Source organism: Nycticebus coucang, chromosome 9, assembly GCF_027406575.1.
Source record: "Nycticebus coucang isolate mNycCou1 chromosome 9, mNycCou1.pri, whole genome shotgun sequence".
NCBI lineage: Eukaryota > Metazoa > Chordata > Mammalia > Primates > Lorisidae > Nycticebus > Nycticebus coucang.
The window spans coordinates 11045888-11069194 of record NC_069788.1 but is presented as its reverse complement, the minus strand read 5'-3'; the positions used below and the strand labels follow the sequence as shown (position 1 = coordinate 11069194).

At 43.2% G+C, this 23307-nt stretch overlaps 1 protein-coding gene across 1 annotated transcript in view; it reads left to right on the top strand.

Moving 5' to 3' along the window:
* Nucleotides 1-23307, top strand: part of MTO1 (mitochondrial tRNA translation optimization 1) — a 40922-nt gene that overhangs the window by 6970 nt on the left and 10645 nt on the right. Inside the window, exons 2-10 of the mRNA XM_053601167.1 lie at nucleotides 5032-5231; nucleotides 5312-5429; nucleotides 13098-13387; nucleotides 15926-16038; nucleotides 16134-16324; nucleotides 16554-16684; nucleotides 18428-18632; nucleotides 18710-18881; nucleotides 20752-20870. Coding sequence (XP_053457142.1) covers nucleotides 5032-5231; nucleotides 5312-5429; nucleotides 13098-13387; nucleotides 15926-16038; nucleotides 16134-16324; nucleotides 16554-16684; nucleotides 18428-18632; nucleotides 18710-18881; nucleotides 20752-20870 — 1539 coding nt within the window. The remainder of the gene's footprint in view (nucleotides 1-5031; nucleotides 5232-5311; nucleotides 5430-13097; nucleotides 13388-15925; nucleotides 16039-16133; nucleotides 16325-16553; nucleotides 16685-18427; nucleotides 18633-18709; nucleotides 18882-20751; nucleotides 20871-23307) is intronic.

The following is a 23307-nucleotide window of genomic DNA, read 5'->3' as shown; positions in this document are numbered from 1 at the left end:
CACCTCAGTCTCTCATGTAGCTGGGACTACAGGTGCCTGCCACAATGCCCAGCTAGCAAAATTCATTTTTAACGTGAAAGATTGGGAGGCTGGGTGTTGCAGCTTATGCCTTTAACTCTAGCACTTTGGGAGATTGAAGTAGGAGAATCACTTGAGGTCAGGATTTCAAGACCAGCCTGAGCAACATAGCAAGACCTCATTTCTACCAAAAAAAAAAAAAGGAAAAATTAGCCAGGTGTAGTCCTGGGTACTTGGAAGGCCGAGGCAGGAGGATCACTTCAGCCCAGGAGTTTGAAGTTGGCAGTGAACTACAATCTTGTCACTGCCCTCATACCTGGGCAGTAAAGTGAGACTCTGTTTCCAAAAAATTAAGCAACAAATAAAAATGAAAAATCTGCTGGGCCAGTGCCTCATACCTAGAATCCCAGTACTTTGAGTGGCTGAGGTGGGAGTACCACTTGAGGCCAGGAGTTTGATACCCCATCTCTACAAAAAATAAACAAATTAGCCAAATACAGTGGGGTACCCCTTTAGTCCCAGTTACTGTGGAGACTGAGTTGGGAGGATCCCTTGAGCCCAGGAGTTCAAGACTGCTAGGAGCTATGATGGTGTCACTGCAGTCCAGCCAGCCTTGGCAGCAGAGCAAGACCCTGTCTCTGAAAAAAAAAAAAAAGAAAAGTAAAGAAAGAAAGATCAAAGGTAGAGAATATTTTAAACTGACCTGTGAAATAAGTTAAAATAATTTTTTTTTTTTAATAGAGTCTCACTTTGTCACCCTTGGTAGAGTGCCGTGGTGTCACAACTCACAGTAACCTCCAGCTCTTGGCCTTAGGTGATTCTCTTGCCTCAGCCTCCTGAGTAGCTGGGAGTACAGGCATCCGCCACAACCCCTGGCTATTTTTGTTGTTGTTGCTGCAGTTTGGTTGGAGCCAGGTTCCAACCCACCACCCTCCGTATATGGGGCCGGCGCCGTACTCACTGAGCCACAGGCGCCACCCAAGTTAAAATAATTATTAGTAAATATTATTTATTACTTACATAGGGCTGGGCCCTGTTTTAAGTGCTTTATGTATATTCCTCATCTTGTAAGTAACAGAAAATTCTTATTCCACTGATTTAAACAAAGATCAATTTATTATTTAACAAGAAGTCAGCAGGTAGACTGACTCTAAGGTTGTTTAATTCAGTAATCCAGCAGCGTCTAGGGCTTCAGATTCCTTCCCTGTCTCCAGAATGTCAAGCTTAGTTTGTCTGAGGCTAGCTAGCCTCATGGTTGCAAAGAGGTTACATTAGTTACAGATGTCACAACTTTCACTGGATGAAGGGGATTTTTCCCTCTTTGTATCTTTTTTTTTTTTTTGCAGTTTTTTTTTTGCAGTTTTTTTTTTGGCCGGAGCTGGGTTTGAACCTGCCATCTCCGGGATATGGGGCCTGTGCCCCACTCCTTTGAGCCACAGGCACCACCCTCTTTGTATCTTTTTAGAGAGAAAAACCACCATTTCCTAGAGACCTCCAGCAGCTCTTCTCTCATGACTATTGCTCACCGGTAAGCCAGACAGACACTGGCAGGTGGGAATAGGATCGCCGTGATCACTCACACCAATGAGGATTTGCCCTGAGCTGAGTTAGAGTCATGCTCCACACTCCAGGAGCACAAAGCCTCGGAGGGGAGGGTGTTTACTTATCAAAGCTATGATTTTATTTCAGAGGAAGAAGGAACAAAATTATCGATTACAGCTATCATTCCTTTTTTTACAGTAGGGAGGCTGAGAAATAGAAGGTTAGATAACTTGGCACAATCACAGAGCCAGTAAGTAGATCTAGACATTGAGCCAGATCTCTTTCATACGCTCCTTATAATCACACACTCCGTGCTCGTAATCACAGTGCTGTTCAGCCTCCCCATGGAGACCAGGAAAACTTTTGGAGGGCTTAATGATAGAGGCAGTAGATAAGCAGATTTTGGCACAATTTTTTCATCTCTCCACCTCCCATAAAAACCCACATGGGTTTGATTTTTTTTTTTTTTAGATAGGCTGTTTTCCTATTCTCTAGGCGGAAGTGCAGCAGCATGATCACAGCTCACTAAAGCCTCACACCCCTGATCCTTCCATCAGTCCTCCTGCCTCAGCCTCCCGAGTAGCCAGGACTACAGGCACATACCACCACACTTGGGTAATTTAAAAATTTTTTTTTTTTGTAGAGACAGAGTCTCACTTTATGGCCCTCGGTAGAGTGCCATGGCGTCACACAGCTCACAGCAACCTCCAACTCCTGGGCTTAGGCGATTCTCCTGCCTCAGCCTCCCGAGCAGCGGGGACTACAGGCGCCCGCCACAACACCCGGCTATTTTTTTGTTGCAGTTTGGCCGGGGCTGGGTTTGAACCCGCCACCCTCGGCATATGGGGCCGGCGCCATACTCACTGAGCCACAGGCACCACCCAATTTTAAAATTATTTTGTGGAGACAGGGTCTCAATATGTTGCTCAGGCTGGTATTAAATTCCTGGCCTCAAGTGATCCCACCTCAGCCTCCCAAAATGCTGAGATTATAGGTTGAGCCACCATGCCCAGCTCCACACGAGTTTAGAGCTCCAAATAAGACGGGGTGAATGTAAAGGGAAAGTATAAAAGACGGTCTCTATTGTATTTATAATTTAATTATTTCTACAAAGTAAGAGCAAAAAACAAAACAGCAGGTGGCATTTTTAAATTATTATTATTATTATTATTTTTTTTTTTTTTTTTAGAGACAGAGTCTCACTTTATTGCCCTCAGTAGAGTGCCATGACATCACACAGCTCACAGCAACCTCCAACTCCTGGGCTTAGGCGATTTTCTTGCCTCAGCCTCCTGAGTAGCTGGGACTACAGACGCCTGCCATAACACCCGGCTACATTTTGGTTGCAGTTTGGCTAGGGCCGGGTTTGAACCTGCCACCCTCGGTATATGGGGCCAATGCCCTAACCCACTGAGCCACAGGTGCCACCAGCCAAGGGACTTCTTAAAAGTGTGTTTGATTTAGGAAGGAAAAGAAAGAAAGAAAATGGCACCTTAGAAAGAAAAGGGCCCCTAATGAAGCAGTAAAATGTGCATCAAAAAGATTTGAGTGTTTTTTGAGACAGAGTCTTACTTTTGTCACCCTGGGTAGAGTGCCCTGTCGTCATAACTCACAGCAACCTCAAACTCTTGGGCTCAACCAATCCTCTGGCCTCAGCCTCCCAAGTGGCTGGGACTATAGGCACCTGCTACAATGTCTGCCTATTTTTGGAGATGGGGTCTTGGTCTGGTTCAGGCTGGTCTGGAACCTGTGATCACGCTCAGGCAGTCTGCCCAGCTCAGCCTCCCAGAGTCCTGGGGTTACATGCATGAGCCACCGCACATGGCCCCAAAATATTTATTTTTATTTTGAGTCAGAGTTTTTTTGTTTTTTTTTTTTTTAAGAGATGAGCTAATTTTATTGTTCTTCATTTCCTTCAAGGCTAGTGTCAAAACTCTTAAGTTCATTTAAGGGAAGAACAAGAAAAAGATGGATATAAATGTCCTTGGAAATGTTTTTTCTTTTTTTTTTTTTTTTATTGTTGGGGATTCATTGAGGGTTAAGAATTTTTTTTTTTTTTGTAGAGACAGAGTCTCACTGTACCGCCCTCGGGTAGAGTGCAGTGGCGTCACACGGCTCACAGCAACCTCTAACTCTTGGGCTTACGCGATTCTCTTGCCTCAGCCTCCTGAGCAGCTGGGACTACAGGCGCCCGCTACAACGCCCGGCTATTTTTTGGTTGCAGTTTGGCCGGGGCTGGGTTTGAACCCGCCACCCTCAGCATATGGGGCCAGCGCCCTACTCACTGAGCCACAGGTGCCGCCCGGAAATGTTTTTTCTAATACAAATTTCAGAAATGCCTCCAAAAACTATGTATATATACACACACACTTTCTCAGATTTCCTACACTGACTCCGATGGAAGGAAAAGTTGTCACTAAACCATACTTTTGACTCACAGCAGAAGAGGTTTAACTCCTTCAGCAAATTATCACTTATTTATAAAAGAGTTTGGGCTCCCAAACTAAGAAACTGAGATTGTGACTTTGATAATACACATAACAGGCTTCCTTTCTAGAGTGGTTTTCTTCAGTTTGTACAAAGTTCAGCTGCAACTTCTCCCTTCTTGAGACTGGATTCTAGAAACAAGAAGCCACAGATTCATTGTTCTGCCTGGAACGCTTTTTTCTGATGACTGGGAATTGGCATCAACATAGTCCAGTAGAGGACAGCTGGGAGGGAGGGCGTTGAGCAGGACAGCAGATGAAGGTAGGATTCTCCAGATATCTTAATCATAACCAGGGGATTATGACTGAGTCTGAGGATAGGTGTGTGGAGTTCCATATATTATGTTCTCTACTTTAATATAAATTTGGAATTTTCCGTAATAAGAAGCTAATAACATGTCTGGGGTAGGATCCAGGGAATGTGGATTTTTAGCAGGCTCCCTATGATGCCCATGTACCAAATTGACTGAGAGCTCTCGTTCCAGAGCCTGTGACTCTCCCTACTGTTCTGCAGAGTGGGAGGTTTCCATGCAGCTCTGGCTGTGCAATTTCTGGTCATTCCTCCTTATAATCTTCTACTCACTCTTGAGTCAGAGTTTTACTCTGTTGTGAACATTAGAGTGCCATGGCATCAGTCTAGCTCACAGCAACCTCGAACTCTTGAGGTCATGTGATCCTCTTGTCTCAGCCTCCCAAGTAGCTGGAACTGCAGGCACCTGCTACAATGCCCAGCTAATTTTTCTATTTTCAGTAGAGACAGTCTTGCTCTTGCTCAGGCTGGTCTCAAACTCCAGGGATCCAGGGATTCTCCTGCCTTGCTCAGGCTGGTCTCAAACTCCAGGGATTCAGGGATCCTCCTGTCTTGGTCTCTCAGAGTGCTAGGATTACAGGAGTGAGCCACTGAGACTGGCCAAAATATTTCCTTATTGAACACCCACTGTGCACAGTGTTCATAAGTTTATTTTGGTATGTGTATTCTCTTTAGGTCAGATGTCATGTAATCCTTCCTTTGGTGGCATTGGAAAGGGGCATTTAATGAGGGAAGTAGATGCCTTGGATGGCCTGTGTTCTCGAATCTGTGACCAGTCTGGTGTACATTACAAAGTATTAAACCGGCGTAAGGGACCAGCTGTGTGGGGGCTGAGAGCTCAAATTGACAGGAAACTCTACAAACAGAACATGCAGGTAAGAAGAGGGCCCAAGAACAGAAAAGATTGCAGTGATTGTTTCACTGCTGTGTTTCATCTGGCATTTTCTTTTGACAGAAAGAAATTCTGAATACCCCGCTGCTTACTGTTCAGGAAGGAGCTGTTGAAGATCTTATTCTTACAGAACCGGAGCCTGAATACCCCGGGAAGTGCCGTGCCCGTGGTGTCGTTCTGGGTATGTACTGGTTCTATATGGTGATAATAGTGTGCTGAACTGTGTGAGAGGTTCATGTTAGAGCAAACTATAGAGATATTTTGCTTATTCCAGGAAATAATATAATGATGTTTGTCTTTTCACTTTTATTTTTTTAAAGAGACAGAGTCACACTATGTTATCCAGGCTGGAGTACAGTGGCCATTCCCAGGCTTGATCATAGCATACTGTAGCCTTGAACTCCTGGGCTCAGTGATCCTCCCGGTTCAGCGTCCCAAGTAGCTGGTACTACATACTCCCACTACCCACCGGCTTCTTTCCATTTTGACATTCACGAAGTTCAAATTCTGGACTCAGCGGTACCATACAAATATAGGACTTTCTAGCTGGCTTGCATAATTATGTCTTCCTCCTGGTCTTTTTATCATAATTTCTATTTTTTCTAGTTCTGACTTTAAATTTTTTAAAATGTATAATTTTACCAGCTTTTTCTAATTTTATATATTTTAAGATTTTGATTTATTAAATTTTTTTTTTTGTAGAGACAGAGTCTCACTTTACTGCCCTCGGTAGAGTGCCGTGGCATCACACGGCTCACAGCAACTTCCAGCTCTTGGGCTTATATGATTCTCTTGCCTCAGCCTCCCGAGCAGCTGGGACTACAGGCACCCACCACAACGCCTGGCTATTTTTTTGTTGCAGTTTGGCCAGGGCTGGGTTTGAACCCACCACCCTCGGTATATGGGGCCGGCGCCCTACTCAATGAGCCACAGGCGCTGCCCGATTTATTAATTTTTTATCAAAGTAATACCTGCACACAATTTATTGATTTATTCTTTTTTTTTCTGGGAGACAGAATCTCACTCTGTCACCCTGTGTAGACCATGGACTACCAAAGCCCATCATGACAACTAGTTTGTTTTTTTTTTTTTTTTGTAGAGACAGAGTCTCACTTTATGGCCCTCGATAGAGTGCCGTGGCCTCACACAGCTCACAGCAACCTCCAACTCCTGGGATTAAGCGATTCTCTTGCCTCAGCCTCCCGAGTAGCTGGGACTACAGGCGCCCGCCACAACGCCCGGCTATTTTTTGGTTGCAGTTTGGCCGGGGCGGGTTTGAACCCACCACCCTCGGTATATGGGGCCAGCGCCTCACCGACTGAGCCACAGGCGCTGCCCGACAACTAGTTTTTTATTTTCTTCTATCTTTAGTAGAGATGGGGTCTCACTCTTGCTCAGGCTGATCTTGAACTCAAGCAATCCCCTGCCTTTGCCTCTTGGGCCTATAGTCCCATCTGCTTGGGAGGTTGAGGCAAGAGGATCACTTGAGCCCAAGAGTTTGAGGTTGCTGTGAGCTATGACACCACAGCTCTCTACCAAGGGCAACAAAGTGAGACTCTGTCTCAGAAAAACCCCCAAAATCTATTACTCTCCCCTTTAGGCTTGGCTCTTCATTTGGGGATGAGTATAAAATTTGAGGCTAAATCTTTTTCTCTTTTTTAATTTTTAATTTTTATTTTCAGAGACAGAGTCTCACTTTATTGCCCTCGGTAGAGTGCCATGGCGTCACAGCTCATAACAACCTCCAACTCATGGGCTTAGGCGATTCTCTTGCCTCAGTCTCCTGAGTAGCTGGGACCACAGGCGCCCGCCACAACGCCTGGCTATTTTTTGTTGCAGTTTGGTCGGGGCCGGGTCCTAACCCGCCACCATCAGTATATGGGGCCGGCGCCCTACCCATTGAGCCATAGGCGCCGCCCTAAATCTTTTTTCCTCAGAATTTTTTTTTTTTTTTAATTAAACTGTGTTAGTTTTTTTATTGTTGTTGCAGTTTTGGCTGGGGCTGGGTTTGAACCCACCACCCTCAGTATATGGGGCTGGTGCCCTACCCACTGAGCCACAGGCACCTCCCAATTTTACTCACAATTTTGACAGCCTTGCTCTAGCTTTCAGTTTTACTCATGAGAAGCTCAATGGTATATTAAATTTTTTTGTACTTATCTTTTTTCTCTCTCTGCAAGCTTTAGGACAGGGGTCCTTAAACTACGGCCCGTGGGCCACGTGAGGCAGTGTGATTGTATTTGTTCCCGTTTTGTTTTTTTACTTCAAAATAAGATATGTGCAGTGTGCATAGGAATTTGTTCATAATTTATTTTTTAAACAATAGTCCGGCCCTCCAGTGATCTGAGGGACAGTGCCCCCGTTTAAAAAGTTTGAGGACCTCTGCTTTAGGATCTTGTATTTGTCCCTGGTGTTCTGGAATTTTTGAATGGCGCCCCTCAGTGTGGCTTTTCACTCCTGTGCTGCGGTCTCAGTGCTCCCTTTCAACTTAGAGATCCATGTCTTTGTTTGCCAGGGCATTTTCTTTTGTTCCTTTTCTACTCTCTCTGCAATTCCTGTCTGTTCCTGGATTGGTCCTCTAGGTTTTTTCTATTTTTATTTTTTGTCATTTTGCCATTTTCTTAGATTTTCTCACCTTACTGTCCAAATTCTTCTAGTACATTTTAAAAAATGCATTATGTTAATATTTTGCATTTATAAGCAGTTTTTTATTTTCTGATTATTTCTCTTTTTTTATCATCTTGTTCTTAGTTTGCGAATCTGGTACCTTCTCGAATCTGTTTAAGGATTTTATTTTATTTTATTTATTTATTTATTTATTTATTTATTTATGAGACAGTCTCACTATGTTGCCCTTGGTAGAGTGCTGGGGTGTCACAGCTCACAGCAATCTCAAACTCTTGGGTGTAAGCAATTCTCTTGCCTCAGCCTCCCAAGTAGCTGGGATTATAGGCAACTGCTACAATGCCCGGCTATTTTTCTGTTGCAGTTGTCACTGCTGTTCAGCTGGCCGGCCTGAGTTTGAACCTGCCAGCCTTGGTGTATGTGGCTGGCGCTGTAACCACTGTGCTCTGTGCTCTGAGCCTATTTAAGGATTTTAATTATAGATTTCTGAAGTTTTCTTCTAACCTATATATGTTTTTTTCCAGATTTCTTTATTCTTTTTGCTTATTTGGGCTACTCTCTTTTATGTACACAGCTTTCATCAAATACCTAGGGAACTTTGGTTGTCTGCTCACGTTTTTAAAGAAGACACTAAAACACCAATTGGAGGATTTGTGTGCACAGTTAATTTTATTGCCTGGCAGACTCTATAGTGATGATTAAAAGTTGAAATGGCCTTTTTGTTGGTAGGGGTGAATTTCCAAATATCACTGTTAGTTCCCTGGAGAAGAATCAGTCTTCAATCTAGGTGGGGTGTCCAACTGTGTCCCGCAGCTAGTTTTGAATGCTTATTTAAGAGTTGTCTTGGGCCACACATTAAATAATAAACACTAACGAAACTTAATGAGCAAGAAAAGGTCTGTGCATAATTTTTATGATATCTGACACTGCATATAAGCATTCATAGCCAGCTGCTGGCCACAGTTTCATGCCCCTGAAAGGGAATAATATACTACCTCCTAGCAACCTGAGAACAAAATGATAAGAGAAACTGCGCTGTGGAGTATAATCTTTTAAAATACACACCTAGTTTCCCTGTTTCCATTTTAATTGTTTTTTCACACACAAGTGACCATTGTGTTAATTAATTTTATGATGTTATTTTTCAGAATGGGAAATGGCAAATAATTTAAAGGGTACAAAACACATGACAAACAATTTAAAGGGTACAAAAGCGTATAAAATGAAAAGGTAGTGTCTCTCCTTCACCTTGACCCCCAGCCAACCAGTTTTCTTTCTCAGGAGTATTTGCTATTACTAGTTTCTAGTATGGTCTGTGTGTATGAGCATATATATGTCTCTGTGCATTTGTATACATGTCGTTTTTTCACAGAGTAGAAGCATATTATACACCCTGTTGTGTACTTTTTTTTAACACTTAATTTATATTTGCTTTACCTTTGGAGACCAAATTTCTTCTTTTTTCTTCATGGGTTTGTTACGGTGGTACCTTAGTAACCATGATTTTCTGTAATATGGCCTATTACTTCTGTATTTCTTCAGTTAATGTTTACTGACTTCCCTCCATGAACGATTACTAAATTGGTTTTATTTTCATTTCATTTCCTTTTTTTTTTTTAATTTGGCCGGGGCTGGGTTTGAACCCACCACCTCCGGCATATGGGACCGGCGCCCTACCCGCTGAGCCACAGGTGCCGCCCTTCATTTCATTTCCTTCCCCTTCCTTTCTTCCCTAGATTTAACGATTATGTTATTTATATTAGTGTAGACCTTTATTATACCCTCTTTATACTTCTGTTACTTGATTTAATATCTTTTTTTATTCTTTTATTTATTTATTTATTTATTATATTTTCTTTCTCCTTTAATTCAGGATTTTTTTTTTTTGCAGTTTTTGGCCAGCCTGGGCTTAAACCCACCACCTCCAGCACATGGGGCCAGTGTCCTACTCCTTTGAGCCACAGGGGCCGCCCCTTGATTTAATATTTTTAAAGGCTGATTTTGACTCTAGAACTTCGCCATCATCCCAGACTGAAATTGTGTGCCCATCACAGAGCAAGTCCCCATGACGTGAATAAAAAACTTCCATTCTCCTGGAAGGCAGATCTGTCTGGGGACAAAAGCTTACCATGTAGATTTCAACTATTTCTTTCGTTTTCAGCCCCAGGTTTCATTCCATTCCCAACTCTCATTCTCAGTTCTTGAATCTCTTAGGACAAATTAGTTCATTCTCATTGGTACTCGAGTTGTAGCTGTCAGCCCTCTGCTTGGATAGCTACCATTCTCCCAGTCACTGTCTTTCTTTCACCTGTCTTATAGTGAAATTTTTCATCTTTGACAGGTTCTTTCCTATCACTTGTCCTTTTAGTTTTAACATTTTTTATTTTTTTCAGAGACAGAGTCTCACTTTATCACCCTTGGTAGAGTGCCGTGACATCACAGCTCACAGCAACCTCTAACTCTTGGGTTTAGGCGATTCTCCTGCCTCAGTCTCCCGAGTAGCTGGGACTACAGGCGCCCGCAGCAACGCCCGGCTATTTTTTTGTTGCAGTTTGGCCGGGGCTGGGTTTGAACCTGCCACCCTCAGTATATGGGGCCGGCGCCCTGCTCACTGAGCCACAGGCGCTGCCCTGTCCTTTTAGTTTTAAACTTTTTTATTCCTTTATCTAATTTTCTTGGGGTTTCAGGAGAGAGGACTTACCACGTGAGGTAGTCTGCCATATTTAACCAGAAGACTAAAATTAATTTTTAAAATTAACTGGGACTAACTTTTCAGTGCTGATTTGGATCTAGGAACATGTGAATTAGTGACAACACTAAGTCTCTCTGAGAGAATTGTGTTGTCTCGGTGAGATTGCCTAGAGTCTTGAAATTGCTAACATATAGCCTTCTTACTCATTTAAAATTCTTTTTTGGGGGTAGGAGAGATAGGTAGATATTGGTTGAAGGTTACACATTTTGGTTATAAGATGAACAGTTTCTTAAGTGTCTTGGCACAGTAACTGAGAGAATGCCAGGAAGGCTATATTAATCAGTGTGATGAAAGTGTGTCAAATGGTCTGAGAAGCGAGTGTATGATGCCCCATGATCATATCAGTGTACACAGCTATGATTCAATAAATTAAAAAAAAAAAAGATGAACAGTTTCTGGGGGGCTCCTATGCAGTGTGGTGACTAGAGTTACTGAAAATGTGTTACATACTTAAACAGTTTGCTAAGCGAGTAGATCTTCAGTGTATTTGCACCACACTCATAGTGGATGGTAACTCTGTGAAGTGATGAGTGTGTTGATTTGCTTGATTGGGAGAATCATTGCACAAGGTACACTTACATCAAAACACCATGTTAGCCAGGTGTGGTGACTCATGACTGTTATACTAGCACTTGTAGAGGCCAGGAATTCAAGACTGCCGTGAGCAACATGGTAAGACTTTGTCTCTACAAAAAAATAAAATAAAATAACAATATTAGCTGGGCATGTTCGCATGCACCTATAGTCCCAGCTATTTAGGAAGCTGAGGCAAGAGAATCACTTGAACAGAATAGTTTGAGGTTGCTGTGAGCTTTGACAGAACAGGATTCTACCAAGGGTGACCAAGTGAGACTCTGTCTCAAACCCCAAAAAACGAAAAAACGCAAACACCATGTTGTGTACTTTTTAATTTTTTTTTTTTTAAAGGACAGAGTCTCACTCTCACTGTGGGCAGAGTGCCATGGCATCATCATAGTTCACAGCAACGTCAAGCAGTCCTCTTACCTCAGCTTTTTAAGTAGCTAGGATTATAGACACCAGCCATTAGGCTTGAGCTTCTGAGTTTAAGACCAGCCAGAGCAAGAGCAAGAGCCAGTCTCTACTAAAAACAGAAAAATTAGCCAGGCCTCACCTAAGCAAAGCCTAAAAAAATTTGGTTACCAACTTAACAACTGTTCCTCTACAAAATTTAATAAACATTTTCATTATATCTTTAATAAAAGGGGAAAGATTTATCTGTTCTGAAGAAAAGCAGAGTATGAGTTTCTATGGATATTGTTTCTCTTCAGCCTAAAGAATAACCTATAGCTTTTTTTTGAGACAGAGTCTCACCAGGTTGCCCTCTATAGAGTGCTGTGGTGTCATAGCTCACAGCAACCTCAAACTCTTGGGCTTAAATGATTCTCTTGCCTCAGCCTCCCGAGTAGCTGGGACTACAGGTGCCCACCAAAATGCCCGGCTATTTTTTGTTGGAGTTGTCGTTGGTTAGCTGGCCTGGGCCAGATTTGAACCCAGCTCCCTCAGTGCATATGGCTGGCACCATAAGCACTGTGCTTACGGGTTCCAGGCCTTTTTTTCTTTTCTTTTTTTTTTTTTGTAGAGACAGTCTCACTGTACTGCTCTCGGTAGAGTGCTGTGGCGTCACACGGCTCACAGCAACCTCTAACTCTTGGGCTTATACGATTCTCTTGCCTCAGCCTCCCAAGCAGCTGGGACTACAGGCGCCCGCCACAATGCCCGGCTATTTTTTTTTGTTGTTGCAGTTTGGCCGGGGCTGGGTTTGAACCTGCCACCCTCGGCATATGGGGCCAGCACCCTACTCACTGAGCCACAGGCGCCGCCCCTTTTTTTCTTTAAGTAAAATTCTGTCGCCTTAGGTAGAGTGCTGTGGCATCATTATAGGTCACAGCAACCTCAAATTCTTGGGCTCAAGCAGACCTCTTGCCTCAGCCTCCCAAGTAGCTGGGACTATAGGAATGCGGCACTACACTTGGCTAGTTTTACTAGTTTTAGTACAGACGGGGGTCTCACTTTTGCTCAGGCTGGTCTTGAACTTCTGAGCTCAAACAATCTACACTCCACAGCCTCCCAGAGTGCTACGATTACAGGAGTGAGCCACTGTACCGGGCCATGTTGTGTGCTTTAAATCTATGTGGTTTTTTTTATTTGTCTATCATACTTCAATAAAGCTTAACAAACAAATAAAAAACAAATATTAAAAAAAGATTCTTTCTCAGGCTTATAAAGATCGAAAGGTCTTCTGTAGTTCTAATGTAAGAACCAGATTCCAGGGTAGTGTCTGTGGCTCAGTGAGTAGGGTGCTGGTCCCATATACTGAGGGTGGTGAGTTCAAACCCAACCCTGGCCAAACTGCAACAATAAAAAAAATTAAAAAAAAAAAAAAAAGGGCCAGATTCCATTTGATCTAGGTGATAACTAACAAATGATTTTACTCATTTTTTTGTCATTTAGCCGATGGAAGCATAGTAAATGCAGAAAGTGTGATTCTGACTACCGGGACATTTCTCAGAGGCACGATTGTCATTGGATTGGAGATGCATCCTGCAGGACGTCTGGGGGATCAGCCTTCTATAGGGTTGGCTCAGACTTTGGAGAAGTTGGGGTTTGTGGTGGGAAGGTTGAAGACGGGGACTCCACCCCGAATTGCCAAAGACTCCGTTAATTTTAGCATTCTAAACAAGCAGACACCAGATAATCCATCCCTGCCATTCAGCTTCCTCAGTGAGACAGTGTGGATTAAGGTAAGATAATTTACAAAAACCTGGCTTTACAGCTGGTATTTATGATAATTTGCAGCAGGATTAAGTCTAACTACTCCTTTTTTTTTTTTTTTAAGCGGCAGTTTACTATTAATAGTATTACTGTTGCTTGGAGTGCAAAGAAGTGATCTTTAAGAGGATTAGCTAATTTGGCTACTTGGGTGTTTCTTAAATGTCTTTACTTCTATAACTTTATCTATTTTATAAATTAAGTTTTTTTTTAAACAATTTCAGATCTACAGAAAATTTGCAAAACTATTACAACGAGCTCCCATAAACTATTGAAAGTCCCCCATTGTTAATACGTACATATCTTAACCATATTTATCACTCTTTCTATAGAAATAGACATATTAATATATATGTCTATATATTTAATGTATAGGACAGTCATATACAGAGTCCGGGCATGGTGGCTCATGTCTGTAATCCTAATGCTCGGGGAGGCTGAGGTGGGAAGATTGCTTGAGCTCAGGAGTTTGAAACCAGTCTGATTAAGAACGAGACCCCATCTCTACTAAAAACGGAAGAATTAGCTGGGCCTTGTGATAGATGCCTGTAGTCTCAGCTTCTCAAGAGGCTGAAGCAAAAGGATTGCTTGAGCCCTGTAGTTTGAGACTACAGTGAGCTATGATGATGCCACTGCAACCTGGCCAGGGTGACAGAGCAGGACTCAGTGATTAAAAAAAAAATAAAAAAAGGGCCAGGTGTGGTGGCTCACACCCGTAATCCTAGCACTCTGAGAGGCTGAGGCAGGTAGATTGCTTGAGCTCAGAAGTTCAAGATCAGCCTGAGCAAGAGTAAGATCTCGTCTGTAAAAATAGCTGAGTGTTGTGGCGGGCGCCTATAGTCCCAGCTATGTGAGAGGCTGAGGCAAGAGAATCACTTGAGCCCGAGAGTTTGGGGTTGGTGTGAGCTGTGATGCCATAGGACACTACTGAGGATGAGAAAGTCTCAAAACAAAAACAAACAGAAAAAAGCCCTACTATATTCTAGCTCAAGGAAATAAAAAGTACATTAGATGTTTAGGATTGAGGATTTGTTGAATTGTTTTAAATATTCTGTTATTTTGAGCAAGTCACTTTTATATTTTTACTTGGGTAAAATGCAAATTATGATAATTTCTGAAGTTATATAAACTATATCTTATAAATTTTCTGGTTTATGCAAAGTAGGGAAATAGTATAGGAAATCCGCATGTCTACCACCTAGTATAGGAAATCCGCGTGTATACCACCTAGCTTCAACAAGGAGCACCATGGCATTCTCTGTTCATCTTTTCTCCTCTACATTTCCTTCTTGCTTTGTTTTAGAGCCACAATCTCCGGCATCACATCATTTCCCTTATAACTGTGGTCTATGTCTTTAAGAAACATCAATTTTTTTTTAAGAAAAACAACTGCATTGTCACACTGAACAAAACATGATTTTCTTTTTTTTGACCGAGGCTGGGTTTGAACCCACCACCTCTGATATATGGGACTGGTGCCCTACTCCTTTGAGCCACAGGCACCGCCACAAAACATAATTTTTTAACAATATCTAATACTCAGTGTTCAGTTTTCCCTAACTGCTTCAAAATTGTTTTTCATAGCCCTTTTTATTTGAACCAGGAATCAAATGAGGTTTAGTGCATTGGGTGTTTTATAACAGTTGCCCTCCTTTCTTTTTCTTTTTCTTTTTTAACATTATATTTGAGGCCAAGTGAGGTGGCTCGTGCCTATCATCCTAGCATGTGGGGAGGCTGAGGGTGGATTGCTTGAGCTCAGCAGTTCAAGATCAGCCTAAGCAAGAGTGAGACCCTGTCTCTAAAAATAGCTGAGTGTTGGGGCAGGTGCCTATAGTGCCAGCTAGTTGGGAGGCTGAGGCAAGAGGATCACTTGAACCCAAGAGTTTGAGGTTGTTGTGAACTATGATGTCACAGCACTCTATGGAGGGTGACAAAGTGAGACTCTCTCAAAAACTAAATAAATAGGCTCATGGCTGTAATCCTGGCCCTCCGGGAGGCCAGGGGAAGTGGATCGCTTGAGCTCATGAGTTTTGAGACCAGCCCGAGCAAGAGTGAGACCCCCTTCTCTATTAAAAATGAAAAAAACTGAAGCAAGAGGATCACTTGAGCCCAAGAATTTGAGGTTGCTATGAGCTATGATGACGCCACAGCACTCTACCAAGGGTGACAAAGTGAGATTCTATCTCAAAAAAAATAATAATAAATAATTTTTTTAAATATATATATTTGGAAAAACATTGAGTTATTTATTCTCTACAACTTCTCTCATTCTACATTCATCTGCTATGTTCCTCTGTCCTATTTCCTGCAGACAGGTGGTTGCTTTAGAGGCTTAGATTTAACTTTATCTTCTGGGTTGTTTATTTCTGGCAGGAATATTTATTAGTACTGGACGTTAAGCATATATTTAATATCTATTAAAGTAAGTGTAGGTCAGGTAGTATTTATTTGACTAAGAGCCAAACTAGTAGAGAAGGAAAATAGCATTGTTTCTGGTTATTGTTTTTTAGCCAGAAGATCAGCTGCCATGTTACTTGACTCACACTAACCCTAGAGTGGATGAGATCGTCCTTGAGAACCTTCACCTCAATAGTCATGTTAAGGAAACTACCAGAGGACCCCGGTAAGGACAGAATATCAGTGTTCAGTTACTTTGGGGAATGATGTCAATTCTTTTTTGTTTGTTTCAGCTTTTTTAATTTAAATGTCTTATTGTAGGTACTGTCCCTCCATTGAATCGAAGGTTTTGCGTTTCCCAAACCGTATACATCAGGTTTGGTTGGAACCTGAAGGAATGGATTCTGACCTCATCTATCCCCAAGGGTTATCTGTGACGCTCCCAGCTGAGTTACAGGAAAAAATGATCACGTGCATCAGAGGCTTGGAAAAAGCTAAAATGATTCAGCCAGGTAAAGAGGGTCAGAGCTGCCCTTCAGTATAACTCAGCATTGCTTTAGCAATCAGGGAGGTCTTAGCTATAGTCATTGTTGTTGAGTGGCTCAGAGATGAAGTCCAACATTTGTACATTTAAAATAACCTTTGTTTTTGAAGGGAACTTACTGGTAATCTTTGTAGCTCTACCTTGAGGCTAATCCAGCTCCTTTTTTACTTATTTGATGCCATTTCCTCTTTGGGCAGGCTATGGTGTTCAGTATGATTACTTAGATCCCCGTCACATCACTCCTTCCCTGGAGACTCATCTGGTTCAGCGGCTCTTCCTTGCTGGCCAGATAAATGGCACCACTGGTTATGAGGAAGCTGCAGCTCAGGTAAGAGGTTATGGACATGTTACTCTCAATCAAAAGGGACTGTTTATTTCACTTGTATTCCAACATTTAACATCTGTTGTGTTAAGTGTATAAATATTAGCTACAACTCATAACTGCAATAGAAGATGATTTCTGTTTCAGGCTATATAGACAAGGCTTTTATAAATAAAAGGATTTTAAAAACACATGTGGCTTAATTACTCCTTTCTGAGCTTCTAGATCTGATGGTGCATTCTGATTAGATTAAAAGTTTGGGGTTTGAAAGAAGGAAAAATTAGTTGACATAACTTTATTGAAAATTATCATATTATGGGCGGCTCCTGTGGCTCAGTGAGTAGGGCGCCGGCCCCATATACTAAGGGTGGCGGGTTCAAACCCAGTCCTGGCCAAATTGCAACAAAAAAATAGCCGGGCGTTGTGGCAAGTGCCTATAGTCCCAGCTACTTGGGAGGCTGAGGCAAGAGAATCACCTAAGCCCAAGAGCTGGAGTTTGCTGTGAGCTGTGACACCACAGTACTCTACCTAGGGTGACAAGGTGAGACTCTGTCTCTCAAAAAAAAAAAAAAAAGAAAATTATCATATTATGGCAGCACCCATAGCTCAGTCGGCAGGGCGCCATGTTCACCAAGGGTAGTGGGTTTGAACCCAGCTGTGAGCTGTGACAGCACGGCACTTTAGGGCAACATAGACTCTGTCTCAAAGAAAGAAAGAAAGAAAGAAAATTATCATATTATTCTTTCTAAATGGAATTTTTTTTTTTTTTTTTTTTTGAGACAGTCTCAAGCTGTTGCCCTGAGTAGAGTGCTGTGGTGTCATAGCTCACAGCAACCTCAAACTCTTGGGCTTAAGCGATTCTCTTGCCTCAGCCTCCCAAGTAAGCTGGGACTACAGGCACCCGCCACAATGCCCCGCTATTTTTGTTGTTGTTGCAGTTGTCATTGTTGGTTAGCTGGCCTGGGCCAATCTCAAACCCGCCAGCCTAGGTTCAGGTGGCTGGCGTCATAACCACTGTGCTATAGGCGTCAAGCCTGTAAGTGGGAATTTGTTAGTTTTATTTAAGTGGGAAAAGGCTAGAACATTTTCTCTACAAATCCTTTTTTTTTTTTTGGCCAGGGCTGGGTTTGAACCCGCAACCTCCGGCATATGGGGCCGGCGCCCTACCCTCTGAGCCACAGGCACCGCCCTAAGGCTAGAACATTTTCATAGGTGGCTTAAAAAAAAAAATTAGTCCTTCTCCCCAGGCTTATCAGGAATGTTAGATATCTCAGAAAGCAATGAACAGCCTGCCAAAGTGGTACTTATCCATACTTTGAGTATGGGTCACATTTTCTTTTTTTTTTGAGACAGATTCTCACTATGTCGCCCTAAGTAGAGTGCTGTGGCATCACAGCTCACAGCAACCTCAAACTCTTGGGCTTAAGCGATTCTCTTGCCTCAGCCTCCCAAGTAGCTGGGACTACAGGTGCCCACTACAACTCCCGGCTATTTTTTGGTTGTAGTTGTTATTGTTGTTTGGCAGGCCCGGGCAAAGTTTGAACCTGCCAGCCTTGGTGTATGTGGCTGGCGCCTTAACCGCTGAGTTACAGGTGCCGAGCCTGGATCACACTTTCTATCTCTGTTTTATCCCTTGGATGGTGCATATTTTCTTCCTATCCCGTACCGTCCTTTCCAAGTAGTCTTCTGAATGGGATAGTTCTTCGTTCAAGTCATAATGGCCTTTTAAACATTTCAGTCCTCTCGTAGGGTGTGATAGCTGGGATCAACGCCAGTCTCCGGGTCAGTCGCAAGCCTCCCTTTGTCCTTAGCCGGACAGAAGGCTACATAGGAGTCCTGATTGATGACCTCACCACATTGGGCACCAGTGAACCCTACCGCATGTTTACCAGCCGAGTGGAGTTCCGTTTGTCGCTGCGCCCTGATAATGCTGACAGCCGCCTCACATTTCGAGGTAACTCTTCTCTGCCTCCTGCTACCCGGTCTGCATTGCTTTGAAACCTGTCTTTATGTTCTCTCTCTCTTCCCTAGGGTATAAGGAAGCTGGCTGTGTGTCCCAGCAACGATATGAAAGAGCTTCTTGGATGAAGTCTTCTTTAAAAGAAGGCATTTCTATGTTGAAATCCATTGAGTTTTCAAGCTCTAAATGGAAAAAATTAATACCACAGGCTCCTATAAGTACTAGCAGAAGTCTGCCCGTCAGGTATGCGTTTTTAGTATAGACCTTTCTTACTTTTTATAGAAAAACAAGATAATTTCAGAAAGACATTGTACGCCTTTACCTATACATTTTATATGAATATGCCTTTGAGTGTCTTTTCAAAATCCTTTTAGGTGACTCATCTTTTTTTTTAGGATAAAAAAATATATAATTTAAAAAATTTTTAAGTATAATTTCCTTTGTGGTTCCCATTGAGTTCTTTTGGCTAATTTTTCTATTTTTTTTAGTACAAATGGGGTCTTACTATTGATCAGGCCAGTCTTGAACTCCTGAGCACAAGCAATCCACTTCAACCAGCTAAAAATTTTTAAAAATTATCCGGGTAGGGCGGTGCCTGTGGCTCAAAGGAATAGGGCGCTGGCCCCGTATGCCGAAGGTGGCGGGTTCAAACCCAGCCCTGGCCAAAAAAAAAAAAAAATTATCCAGGTATGGGCTCGGTCCCTGTGGCTCTAGCAGCTAAGGTGCCAGCCACATATACCTGAGCTGGCGGGTTCGAATCCAGCCCAGGCTCACCAAACAACAATGACGGCTGCAACCAAAAAATAGCTGGGCGTTATGGTAGGCGCCTGTAGTCCCAGCTACTTGGGAGGATGAGGCAGGAGAATCGCTTGAGCCCAGGAGTTGGAGGTTGCTGTGAGCTGTGATGCCATAGCACTCTACCCAGGGCGACAGCTTGAGGCTCTGTCTCAAAAAAAAAGAAAAAAAATTATCCGGGTATGATGGCGTGCACCTGTAGTCCCAGCTACTCAGGAGACTGAGCCAGGAGGATTTATTAAGCCCAGAAATGTGAGGTTACAGTGAGCTATGATCATGCCACTGTGCTCTAGCCTAGAGGACAAAGTGAAACCTTGTCTCAGAAAGAAAAGTTCCAGGCCAGGGGTGGTGCACCTGTAGTCCCAGCTACTCAGGAGACTGAGGCAGGAGGATTGCTTGAACCGAAGAGTTTGAGGTGGCCATGAGCTAGGCTGACTCCACAACACTCTAGCCTCAGGTGACAGAGTGAGACTGTCTCAAAGAAGGAAAGTTCCCATGTGGTAAAAATTAATATATGACTGAAACAATACTAATCTTCTGTATCAAATTTTTTTAAATGAGAATTGTTCTAAGATAAGAACTACTATTCTACTTTTATCAGTTTGTTTTGCAGAGACTTAAAACATGCTCACAACAGCCTCTTGGTCTTCTTTAGGGAGTTCTGTAGAAGAAAGCAGGAAACTTCCGTCAGGGCTTCTAAGCATGCAAAGGATGAGTCATTCACAGAACATTAGGACAGAACATGGCTTAGATGTAAAGCAGGTTCCATGAGCTTGGGAAATTCGATGAAACCTTTGTTAGAGATTATTCTGTCCTTACGCAGAAGGTAGGACAAGTGGCCTTCCACCCTTACCAGCTACTTAATTCTCCTGATAAGGAGTTGGAGAGAATCAAATGTTAAGCCTTGTTGAGGGCCTACCATTTTATGGATGCTATTACATTGCTCATTGTACTTGGAAACAAGAGTATCTTTTTTTTTTTGTAGAGACAGAGTCTCACTTTATGGCCCTCGGTAGAGTGCCCTGGCCTCACACAGCTCACAGCAACCTCCAACTCCTGGGCTTAAGCGATTCTCTTGCCTCAGCCTCCCGAATAGCTGGGACTACAGGCGCCTGCCACAACGCCCGGCTATTTTTTTGTTGCAGTTTGGCCAGGGCTGGGCTTGAACCCGCCACCCTCGGTATATGGGGCTGGCGCCCTGCTCACTGAGCCACAGGCACTGCCCGAAACAAGAGTATCTTTTGGTGTTATTATTCTGAGACTTTACATCATTCCATATATGGATCTTTACGTTAATTAAACTTTTGTGTATTTGCAGTGCTCTGGATGTTCTGAAGTATGAGGAAGTTGACATGGAGTTATTAGCCCAGGCTGTTCCAGACCCCTTGAGGAAGTATACTCAATGCAGAGAGCTGGCTGACAGACTGAAGATAGAAGGTAGAAAGTACTATTTTACCTGAGATGCCTGTATACTCTCTTTTCCATTTGAGCAAATTATGAATAGACAGTAGATGTGTTAAGAGCTTTGTGCCAGGAGGAGCCCCTGTTATTGTGGGACCAGCACAGTGCTACCTGTGGTGCTGCCCAGTGTGGTCACCAGCCAGCAGCATCGCAACGTCTGGAAGCTTATTAGGAATGAAGAGTCTCGGGCCCCACCGCAGACCCACTGAGGATTTATATGCACATTTCCAGTTAAGTGATCTATAGAGAATCTTATTGGAAAAAAAAATTTTTTGTTTTTTAACTTTAAACCCTTTTTACATTTTCCCCACCTAATAATGTTCGAATAATGTGAAAAATAATACTGTCTTTGGATTTGACCATACCATATACTGGAATATTCTACAACTGACAAATACTTATAAGGCAGAGAAATCCAGAATCTGCTTCCAGACATGGTAAAACACAAGCTCCCAGGCTCTTGGCCAGTTTATCTACCATCATAGCCACAGATGTACAATACTGTTTTTCCTTCACTTTTTTTTAAAATGCAAATTCCAGATATAAACAGAAATACTGAGAATAGTATTGGCTTCTGCATTTTGATAGCAGGTGTTTTTTCCTGCAGTGGAAAATTAGTATATGTAGTGAAAAAGGCAAGAAACAGGACCCTGTGGGGAGAAGGGCAGAAACAGTTGATGGTGGTGTGCTATCCAAACAGGAAAAGACTTAAAGCTCCTTGGAGACCTGGCAGGGGAGTGATAAGGCTGTGTTCCTTCTAACAGTGGTGTTTTCTTTTTAGTTCCACAGAGGTCTGTCACCTTTCTGAGTTGTTGCTCTGTGTGTAGGGTGACCCAAGGGCTACCTACCATACTACCATGGAAGGTTACAAAAGTTCAACAGCAAAAGGAAACTCACCAGAAACTCGAGAATCATTCTTCAAAATGATCAAACACTAGTAATCTACTGATGTACAAGAAACACTGTTGACCTTTTATTTCATCATCATGATTTTTCATATTGAGTAAAAATTACTTTATTAAACATTTTTTTGTTGTTGTTGAGACAGGGTCCCACCCTATGCCCCTGAGCAGAGTGCAGTGGGTGTGGTAGCTCACCACAACCTCAGACTCGGGCTGCGGGCACCCCACTGCCTCAGCCTCCAGAAGCCTCTGGGATTACAGGCGGAAGCCGCTGGGATTACAGGCGCTCGCCGCGGCGCCCAACTGGGTTTTTCCATTTTTTTCAGGAGTCGGGGTCTCACTGTCGCTCAGGCGAGTCACGAACTCCTGAGCTCAAGCGATTCTCCCTCCTCAGCCTCCCACAGTGCTGGGATTACAGGCGTGAGCCACTGCACCCGGCTACTTTATTAAACATTTATGACTGTTAGCACCGAGGAAAGTGATTGGATTTTATATTTTAAGCTTGGTTTGCACTGGGTGCAGTGGCACACCCCTGTAGTCCCAGATATTTGGGAGGCTGAGGGAGGGAGATTGCTTGAGCCCAGGAGTTCAAAGCTGTAATGTGCCACAGTCATACCTGTGAATATCCATTGCACTCCAGCCTGAGCAATATAGTCAGACTCCCCATCTCCATCTCTAAAAAACAATTTTTTTAAATTAAATTGGGCTGAATGAGATGGCTCATGCCTGTTAAAGCTAGCAATTTGAGAGGTTGAGGTGGGAAGAGCACTCGAACCCAGAAGTTTGAGACCAGCCTAGGGAGCATAGTAAGGCAAGACTGTTTTCGCAAAAAAATTTAAAAATTAGTTGGATGGGGCAGCGCCTGTGGCTCAAAGGAGTAGGGTGCTGGCCCCATATGCTAGAGGTGGCGGGTTCAAACTCAGCCGCGGCCAAAAACCACACATACACACAAAAATAAAAATTAGTTGGATGACAGCTCAGCCCCCCTAGCACAGTGGTTATGGTGCCAGCCACATACACAGAGGGTGGCGGGTTTGAATCCAACCCGGGCCAGCTAAACAACAATGACAACTGCCACAAAAAGTAACCGGGCGTTGTGGCAGGTGTCCCAGCTACTTGGGAGGCTGAGGCACGAGAATTGCTTAAACCCAAGAGTTTGAGGTTACTGTGAGCTGTAACGCCACAGCACTCTACCCGGGGCGACATAGTGAGATTCTGTCTCAAAAAAAAAAAAAACATTAGTTGGATATGGTGGCATGTATCTGTACTGTAGTCCCAGCTACTTGGGAGGCTGAGTCAGGAGGATTGCCTGAGTGCAGGAATTACAGGCTGCGGTGACCTATTATCGTGTCATTGCATGCCAGCCTTGGTGACAGAGCAGGATCCTGTCTCAAAATAATCACAAAAACATTATGGTGGCTCCTGTGGCTCAGTGAGTAGGACGCCGGCCCCATATGCCGAGGGTGGCAGGTTCAAACCCAGCCCCGGCTGAACTGCAACCAAAAAATAGC